The sequence below is a fragment of the Plectropomus leopardus genome, chromosome 20, assembly GCF_008729295.1.
Source record: "Plectropomus leopardus isolate mb chromosome 20, YSFRI_Pleo_2.0, whole genome shotgun sequence".
Classification (NCBI taxonomy): Eukaryota; Metazoa; Chordata; class Actinopteri; order Perciformes; family Serranidae; genus Plectropomus; species Plectropomus leopardus.
Window position 1 is genome coordinate 134,244 of NC_056482.1, and position 9,966 is coordinate 144,209.

The 9,966-nt window shown below is 42.0% G+C and overlaps 1 protein-coding gene across 2 annotated transcripts in view; it reads left to right on the top strand.

The window, feature by feature from the left end:
- Positions 1-7,964, top strand: part of tpm2 (tropomyosin 2 (beta)) — a 35,633-nt gene extending 27,669 nt beyond the window's left edge. For both annotated transcript variants that reach the window (XM_042508924.1, XM_042508923.1), the window contains exon 9: positions 7,251-7,964. In XM_042508924.1, the coding sequence (XP_042364858.1) occupies positions 7,251-7,333 (83 nt within the window). In that variant the 3' untranslated portion in view covers positions 7,334-7,964. The remainder of the gene's footprint in view (positions 1-7,250) is intronic.
- The last annotated feature ends 2,002 nt before the right edge of the window (positions 7,965-9,966 follow it).

Genomic DNA, 9,966 nt, shown 5'->3' on the forward strand with positions numbered 1-9,966 from the left:
TGATATAGTTGTAGTGTGACGTGTTTTTATGTATTTGTGCTTTATACATAAGCCCTAGTAGAAGCCCTTTTGTTTTTGTTCTTTTTGTAGCAGACCTCACTATGGTTTCAAATTAATGGAAGGAATTAATTACATGGGCTTAAAAGAAAATAGTCGTTGCTGATGAGCATTCATGCAACATGGAGGGAAACACACATATATAACAAAATTCTTCCACCAAAATTTGTGTGTATGCAGGTTTTTTAAACCAGCTAAAATTGACTTATTTCCTATTAACAGTAGAGCAGAGCTGTGTACATGGTTCTGTAGCAGACGAGGATACGTTTCTGTGTGTGTGTGTGTGTGTGTGTGTTTTTGTGTGTGTGTGTGTGTGTGTGTGTGTGTGTGTGTGTGTGTGTGTGTGTGTGTCACACATGTAACGGTTTAAAAAGGGGATTTATTAAGTAATTAGCAATTAATCAAAATGATTAATTAATTAATAAATCAATACCAAAATACGTAACTATAACTCATAATGCAAAATTATGACTCATAAACATGAATTGGTTTAAAACCTCAGAGAGCCACCCATTAAAATAGAATGGTTGACAACCCATTTTGCCTTATACATTAATCTAGTCTCCTAATTTGAAGGTTGCTACAGAGTTCCTTTTTCAGGTGTACAGGCACCTGACATTATACACACACACATCACAAGATCAAGTGTCTTTATAAATGAAAGGTTTCTTATACTATTCACTACACAGCAAAATTACTCCTAGAAAACTACAACTGAATCAGTTTAATAATCAGTAGGGATAAATGATGAAACAGTGAATACAACAAAGACACCAAGTTAATAAAATGACTAAATGAACAACAAACTCATCAATTAAGAAACAATAAAATGAGAGGATGAAAACCAGTGAGGAACTGAATTAGATGTGACATCTGGACTTGATCAGGTTAAGATTGAAGAAAAGTCAATGTCAAGCATTGATCAACAGCAGAGAGGCAACCTAAACCCACCCAACCTAACCCATAAAACATTGAAAGAAAAGATAAAGAAGAGGCCTGATCAGAGAATAACCCATAATTGTATTAATGGGAGATCCTAACCTAGGTCTAACACTTCCCATGTGTACCTATCATTTAAGAGCATCAGCCCCATAACAGCACAGAAAAGATCGTTTTACCTCCCTCAGAAGTCTCAATGCCAGAGAAACGGTCCGCTCTGGAAAGTTGCAGTGCGGCCTTTGTGAGGACACTGGACAGGCAGCTCATTTAGACTCCTGTGGTTCCAGTGGCTGACCTCGGTCAGTTTGAACATTGCCAACTCGGCTTGAGTTTGATTCCTCCATCTCTCTCTCTCCATAAACAGGTGGATCATCTTCTGACACCTAATGTGGCTGAGATGAGATCATGATGACAGCTTATCAGGCTTCGTCTCATTCAAAGTCTCTCTTTGTCTCACAGTCTCTCTCGTGCAAAGTCCTCTGGTTCTAAGTCGTCATTGAGAACACGTGTATCAGGGGCTAGCAAAGTAGATTACCAGCAGCTCACAGTTTGGCCTCAAAATCGGCATGTGAGTAAAGTTCCAGTTCTGTAGGTTTGAGATCTCCACACAACATTTCAAAGTGCGTTTTACTTTGAATACGAAAATCAGTTAATGTGGTCCTCTCTTACAGTCTGGAGATGTGCGGATATGTCACGTGTTGGTTGTCCAACAAAGACATAAATTGTCAGTTTCTATGATGTAGAGATCTCCTGATGTCTCCTTGAGTCTTTGCAGGAGCTCAGTTGACAGCTCCTTGCCCCAGATGAGTCGTAAGTTAACTCAAACTGTTGCTCAGGCAATAAAATCTGTCGTAATTTAATTCTGACTACAAGACTTGTAAGTTCAACAAGGCATTTAGGTCCATTAGCTGACCCCGAGGTTCATCTAAGGAATCTTCAAAAGAAATTTCAGTTTTGGGTAGGCATTTGAATATCTTCTTATCAAGAATTGTTCTCATCATCCACTACACACTCGACGTCGTGGACAAGGGAACAGGTTAGTAAACAATAAAAAACAGCATGATGAATGTCGTGGAAACTTTATGGTGGTTACTTCTCTTTATGTATCTCCCACTTATTGAGTCTCTCTCTCAAACTCGGTGCAGACGAATTTGTATTGATGTTTGAATGCTACTCAGGCAGAGACAGATGATATTTTGTCATGCCCTGTTGTTGCATCTTGCCATAAAGGATCCCAAATTAGCACATTAACCCAGGCATTGTGTTTCCATCACTGCATCAGAGGCGGAGATCAATCAATCAATATTTATTTCTGTAGCCCTTTACAATTACCAAAAAGGTACCCAAAGTGCTTTTCAGCAGTGTCAGAAATAATAGTGTAGATAAACAGTGTAAATAACAATAAAACAAACGAACCATAAAACAACACATAAAAAATACTGAGGGAGGGGTGCTACACAGCTGCAAAGTGTTAAAAGCCTTTCAGAAAAGATAAAACAAGATAGAACAGTATAAACAGGACAGCCTTAGTTACAGATTATAAGCCATTATAAAAAAGTAAGTCTTCAGTTTAGACTTAAAAAGGCCGAGATCAGTAGTGGTGAAAATATCAGGGGGCAGCTTGTTCCACAATCTGGGAGCAGCGACAGCAATGAACGGTCACCCCACTTCTCCCCACATATTTCAACCTTGGGACATCTAGCAGAAGCTGACCAGAAGAATGCAAGGCGGATAGTTGAAATCTCTGACAAGTAGAGAGGAGCCAGGCCGTGAATGGCATTAAAAACAAACAAAAGTTAAAAATCAATTCTAAACCTGTGTTGGTTAAAAATCTGGCAGCAGCATTCTGTACAAGTTGGAAACAAGAAAGGGATGACTGGCTAAGGCTGACGTAAAGGGCATTGCAATAATCGAGTCTCAAACTAACGAATGCATGAATTGTCTTCTCAAGGTCCTGCCGATTGAGAAAGGGCTTCACCAGCAGGAGACAGAGCTGAAAACGTTTGTTCTAACAACAGAACTGATCTGTTTATCAAATTTCAGGCCATTGTCGAGTATTACCCCAAAATTTTTTACTTCCAGTTTAAGGAAGAGAGAGCCAGAATGCCACAATTTGTTTCAATAGCATTAGGCGTACAAGAGGAGCTAAACAAAATACATTCAGTTTTGCTGCCGTTCAATCCATCCATCCATCCATCTATCCATCCATTTTCTTCCGCTTATCCGGGGTCGGGTCGCGGGGGCAGCAGCCTAAGCAGGGAAACCCAGACTTCCCTCTCCCCGGCCACTTCGTCCAGCTCTTCCTGGGGGACCCCGAGGCGTTCCCAGGCCAGCTGTGAGACGTAGTCTCTCCAGCGTGTCCTGGGTCTTCCCCAGGGCCTCCTACCAGTGGGACATGCCCTGAACACCTCACCAGGGAGGCGTCCTGGAGGCATCCTAATTAGATGCCCGAGCCACCTCATCTGGCTCTTCTCAAAGTGGAGGAGCAGCGGCTCTACTCCGAGCTCCTCCCGGATGACCGAACTTCTCACCCTATCCCTAAGGGAGAGCCCAGCCACCCTACGGAGGAAACTCATTTCGGCTGCTTGTACCCGCGATCTTGTTCTTTCGGTCACTACCCAAAGCTTGTGACCATAGGTGAGGGCAGGAACGAAGATCGACCGGTAAATCGAGAGCTTTGCCTTTTGGCTCAGCTCCCTCTTCACCACGACAGACCGGTGCAGAGTCCGCATTACTGCAGACGCCGCACCGATCCGCCTGTCGATCTCCCGTTCCATCCTTCCCTCACTCGTGAACAAGACCCCGAGGTACTTAAACTCCTCCACTTGGGGCAGGACTTCGTCCCCAATCCGGAGGGGGCACGCCACCCTTTTCCGGCTGAGAACCATGGTCTCGGATTTGGAGGTGCTGATTCTCATCCCAGCCGCTTCACACTCGGCTGCGAACCAATCCAGTGAGAGCTGAAGGTCACGGCCCGATGAAGCCAACAGGACCACATCATCTGCAAAGAGCAGAGACCCAATCCTGAGGTCACAAAGGGCAGCCCTGGCGAAGTCCAACCCTCACCGGAAACGAGTTCGACTTACTGCCGGCAATGCGGCTTAAGCTCTGGCACCGGTCATACAGGGAACAGACAGCCCGTATCAGGGAGTCCGAAACCCCATATTCCCGGAGAACCCCCCACAGGACTCCCCGAAGGACACCCCCAAGCCTGGCTCCAGGGGGGGGCCCCGGTGACCTGCGTCCGGGCGAGGGGAACTCCGGACCATTGGTTGTCATCATCATAAGGGTCTTGTGAGCTACACTTTGTCTGGTCCCTCCCCTAGGACCTGTTTGCCATGGGTGACCCTACCAGGGGCATGAAGCCCCCGACAACTGAGCTCCTAGGATCACTGGGACACGCAAACCCCTCCACCACGATAAGGTGGTAGTTCAGGGAGGGGTGCTGCCGTTCAAGTGCAAAAAATTATGCCAGCCACTGCTTTATGTCACTAATACAGAACAGTAAGTTATTAAGTGTAGTGCCTTTGTTGGGTTTCATGGGCAAATATAACTGTAAGTCATCTGCATATAGATGGAAAGACAGGTTATGTTCAGTTATAATTTATCCCAGTGGTAGCAAAAGAGGGTAGGGCTGAGAATAGAACCTTGTGGCACCCCACAAGGGAGAAATGCGTGTGATGACTGGAGGTCACCAATCAACACAGAGAAGCTTCTATTAGCCAGGTACGACCTAAACTATTGAAGAGCAGTGGCATGGATGCCTACAAACTGCGCCAAGACGAGATATGAGGACTGCATGATCGACTGTATCGAAAGCTGCTGTTAGATTCAGGAGCACTAGCACAACGGGGTTCCCAGTATCCACAGACCGGGCATTGTCATTGTGCACCTTTAACAGTGCTGACTCAGTGCTATGTCGGTATTGGAAACCAGACTGGAATTTCTCAAGGATTGAATTTGACTCTAAAAATGACTAATTGTATAAAAACAACTTTTTCTAAAACTTTAGAAAGAAAAGGCAGATGGGAGACAGATCTAAAATTAGACAGCACAGAGGGATCAAGATGGGTTTTTTTTTTTTGGTTTTTTTTTAAGGAGGGGCCTAACCACAGCATGTTTGAAGGCAGCTGGGACAAACCCTGAACACAGACAAGAGTTAGTAAAAGCAAGCAGACTTGACCCAACAGAATTAAACAGGTACAAGAAAAACAACAACTCAGGAGAGGGAGATGACAAGCCAAACACAGTGGCACTATCTTTCCCAGCTCTTTTATAAAATGAGATGATAAATACCCATGACTACTGTAGAGTCATTTGACATGAGTGTGAATGCCAGTTATAACCTTTTCCATTACTTTAAAAAGCAAGATGAGACAGGTGTTAGTGTTTTCTTTTACAGTGGGAAAGGAGGCTATAGTACATGTCTGCATTTCTCTGCCCAGCAAGCTAAGAATTGAGATTTTATTCCAAACAGGCTCATACATGTTTGTCCGTGGTGACCAAAAGGCAAATACAAAAAAAATGGCTAATGCACATCTATTTAACATCAAACGGTGAATTGAATTCCGTTTTTTTCCAATTAAGGCAATTTACAAATAGTGGGTCAAGCATTTAACTCACCACAGAGCACCTTGTCTTACCACTCTTTACTTGGGACACTGACAACACCAGTCTCCACTCTTTTTTTTAAAGCAATTTTGTATTGAGTAGCCTGATACATGCATGCATGTGGTTAAGTTTTGTCTGCAGAGATCTGTGTACAGTTCAGTTCAAACTTCATCTTCAATCTGTCAGGCTAGGTTTGAGGAATGTGTAAGCAGTGTACCTTAGTGTAGACGTGACACACGTAGAATGACGCTGGAACAGGCAGAGTTCAGTGTACAGGACTGTCACACAGAGTTGAACACTTTTTAAAAAATCTTTTTAAAACATCTGTTTAACCTGAAATCATAATGCTTTACTTGGAATTAGTTTAAACATGAAGCAGTAAATAATAAAAAAACAAATAAATAAACATAAACAGAATAATAATAGTGACAGTGCACTCGTTGTTAGTAGAATTTCAGCATTGCATAGGCACAGAAATGGTTTTGACTTCTTCCTATCTGTCAAGCCTGTCATGTCAGGCAAGATCCCAGCCACAGTCACATGACAGTTCAAACCTTATGTGACCTCAGTGAGTGCGATATGACATTTGTTTTTTGTCAGTTTTCAATGCTGAACAAAGAAGCTCACTTTCCTTGAGGATTTGATATTGTTGCATTGGAGTCTGAAACACTACCCTGCAGTTGGGACCTCACAAAGTGAGTCAAAGTGTGACAGCTGTTGTCCCCACAAAGATCGTAACACACCCTTACATCAAAGCTGAGTTTCTCTTTGAGTAACCTGAGAAACCTTGGAATAAATCCTTGTCAGTAGTGTGTTGTTTGTATGGCATGAGTTTGATGGCTACTATTCAATCTTTTTTTACCAGGAAACTTTTGACAGTTTTGTATGACTCTCTAGAGTTTTGTAAAATGACAATTACTGCAATGCAGTTGTTTGCCTCTGTGCACCAGTCAGGTTGCAGTTACATTTTACAACCATGTCTGTGGAAACATGGATGCTTCACACACATCTTCCCCCCGGCAGCACAGAAGATCTCTACAATCAGCACATTTTCAAGATGTCTCCCCTTCTCTGTTTTTGCAGGACATTGTGATGCCACAGTGAGGTTGACCTTGGAACTTTTGAATATAAAATGCCATATCTCTGTATCATTATATTCTATTAGAAATTTAATGAAATGTTGCCAGAATTAGTGCAACAATTCTTGCGTTATGGCTAAAACCATGTTTGTGACATTACAGCGACCTTGACCTTTGACCTTCGACCACCAAATTCTAAACAGTTCATTGTTGAGTCCAATTTGGCTTTTTGTTGCAAAAAATTCCCTGAGGGTGTTCTTGAGATATTGCATTCACCAGAATGAGATGGATGCGAGGTCACATTGACCTTGATATTTGACCACCAAAATCCAATCAGTTCATTGTTAAGTCCAAGTGAATGTTTGTGCCAAATCTGAGGAAAGTCCCTCACGGTGTTCTTGAGATATCACATTCACAAGAACAAGATGGACTGGGTCACAGTGCCTTTGATCTTGGATCACCAAACTCTAATCAATTTATCCTTAACTCAAAGTGAACGTTTGTGCTGAATTCCCGAAGGAGGTGTATTTCGAAACTCACCTGTGACTTTATTCTCTCCTCCAGAGAAACTGGCCCAAGCCAAAGAGGAGAACCTGGACATGCACCAGGTGCTGGACCAAACCCTTCTGGAGCTCAACAATCTATAGAGACCTCTTCAGAGCTAGAAGAACAGCAACAAGAAGCTCTCCGTGTACACACACATACACACACGGATAGAATCTGTAACATCAACAGCTGTTATACTTAAAAAAAGAAAAACGAGTAATCTGAGGATTGATGTAAATCTAAGGAACCCCTAAAGTAACATGAGTAAGGAAGTCTGTTGCAAATTGAAAGCTTAAAACTGCTGCATGCACTGTACAAATAAACAGAATTGATCTCATCAATTATCATCAATATCATCATATACTTAAAAACAAACAAACAAGTAATCCGAGGATAGATGTAAATCTAAGGAACCACTAAAGTAACATGAGTAAGGAAGAGTCTGTTGCAAATTGAAAGCTTTTTGTGTGCGTTAAAAACTGCTGCATGCACTGTTCAAGTAAACAGAATTGATCTTATCAATTATCATCAATATCATCATGTACCTAAAAAAAAAACAAGTAATCTGAGGATTGATGTACATCTGAGGAACCGCGAAAGTAACATGAGTAAGGAAGAGTCTGTTGCAAATTGAAAGCTTTTTATGTGCATTAAAAACTGCTGCATGCACTGTACAAGTAAGCAGAATTGATCTTATCAATTATCATCAATAAAAAGTCCCTTGCATTCACATGTAACTATCTTGTGTGCACTTGAAAGTCACCCATGGACACAGGTATCTCAACTTTTGTACCAAAAAAGGCTTCTGTTGTTTGACGAAATATGATATAAATATATTTCTCATTGGACATGTTCATGAATGTAGCAAATTTCTATGTTAAAAGACGAATTAAATACATTGCTGGGAGCTGTGGTAGTGACATCATAACTGAATAAAGGTTTTATATATTGTAAAAAAAAAAAAAAAAAAGAAAAAGAAAAAAGTATATTCCTGATATGACAAAAAATCATACTTCAAAGATATCTTTGGGATGCTGGCAACTTTTTACAGTGATATTATTTTAACATACTTGTCTGAATGTGACAGGTCAAACATGTTTTCATTTAGTTAGCCACTTTGCCAGACGGTTACACAGTATGTTCAGTACTGCTGAACTGTGATCGACACACAGACACAAAGAATTGGTTACAATAGTGACTCCTGTCTGTTTTTGTGTATTTACTCTGACATGAACTAAAGTAGCTGAATTAATTGTTTCTGAGTTATTACCCATGATGCAAAATCATCATAGTAAGCCTTGTGGATTAAACAAAGCAAGTGACATGGTGTCATTGTCAGTGAATCTCTCAGTTTACTTACATAAATCCCATTAAACTTCAGCTAGATGTTTGTGATGAGGTGACAGTGACCATACAGCTGGTATATCACTTTCCCATATTTGGCCTGTTGGTTCCTTCACATTTTAGCTACCACTGCACAGGTAAGTGCTTTAGTAGTTTACCAAATTAAGGATATCAGAAAAAAATATTACAGAACTATAATAGGTGACATAAAGAGAAAAAAATATGTGCTTACAATGGGCCTCAAGTAAAAAAAGGATATACCAGGATTTGTTCTAATTTTGTTAGTCCCACTGTTGCTTTTTTACCAACATTTTCTTGTTTTGCTTTTCTCTTAGGTAATAGAACATTTTGCGAGTGGTCCAGAGTACTCGTACCAAGATAAGAGAAAAACATCTTGCTCTCACAGTCCACAGATTGTTGTCCAGTGCAAGGAAAATAGGCTTTGTATTTGAGGAACATTTAAAAAAAATGCATGAATATCATTTAATAAACTTTAAATGAGGTTTTAGAGTTATTATAATGACCGCATTATTCAATTTCAGGGCTAAAGGAATACTATTATATTTGGTGAATTGCGCCCAGTGACTGTGATTTCTGTTACTGTGTGTCCCTCTGCTGACCAGAGCTGGAATGTAACTAAGTACATTTACTCAAGTACTGCACTCATGTACAAATCTGAGGTTGATTTTACATTACCTGAGTATTGTTCATGATGGTAACAGCAGAGGGGAAGAAACTGTTTTTGAGTCATGAGGTTTTGGTCGTGATGGGCCACAGCCTCTTGCCAGAGGGGAGGGTCTCAAAAAGTCTGTGTCTGGGGTGAGAGGGTTGGCCACAATTTTACCTGCATGCCTCAGGGCGCTGGAGGTGTACAGGTCATGGAGAGATGGCAGGTGGCAGCCAGTCACCCTCTTCATGTCCCTCACTGTGGCTGCAGCATACTAGACTGTGATGGAGGAGGTGAGGATGGACTTGATAATGGAGGTGTAGAAGTGCACCATCATTGTCTTTGGCAGGTTGAACTTCTTCAGCTGCCGCAGGAAGCACATCCTCTGCTGGGCTTTCTTGATGAGGGAGCTGATGTTCAACTCCCACTTGAGGTCCTGGGTGATGATGGTCCCCAGGAGGCGGAAAGACTCCACAGTGGAAACTGGGGAGTCACAGAGGGTGATGGAGGCAGGGGCAGCAGCGATCCTTCTGAAATCCACTACCATCTCCACTGTCTTCAGAGCATTAAGGTCTAGGTTGTTCTCGCCGCACCAGGTCACCAGATGGTCAACCTCCCACCTGTAGGCAGACTCATCCCCACCAGAGATGAGTCCAATGAGTTGCTTGACGGACTGATGACTTGAGGTGCAGCTGTTTGTGTACAGGGAGAAGAGAAGAAGAG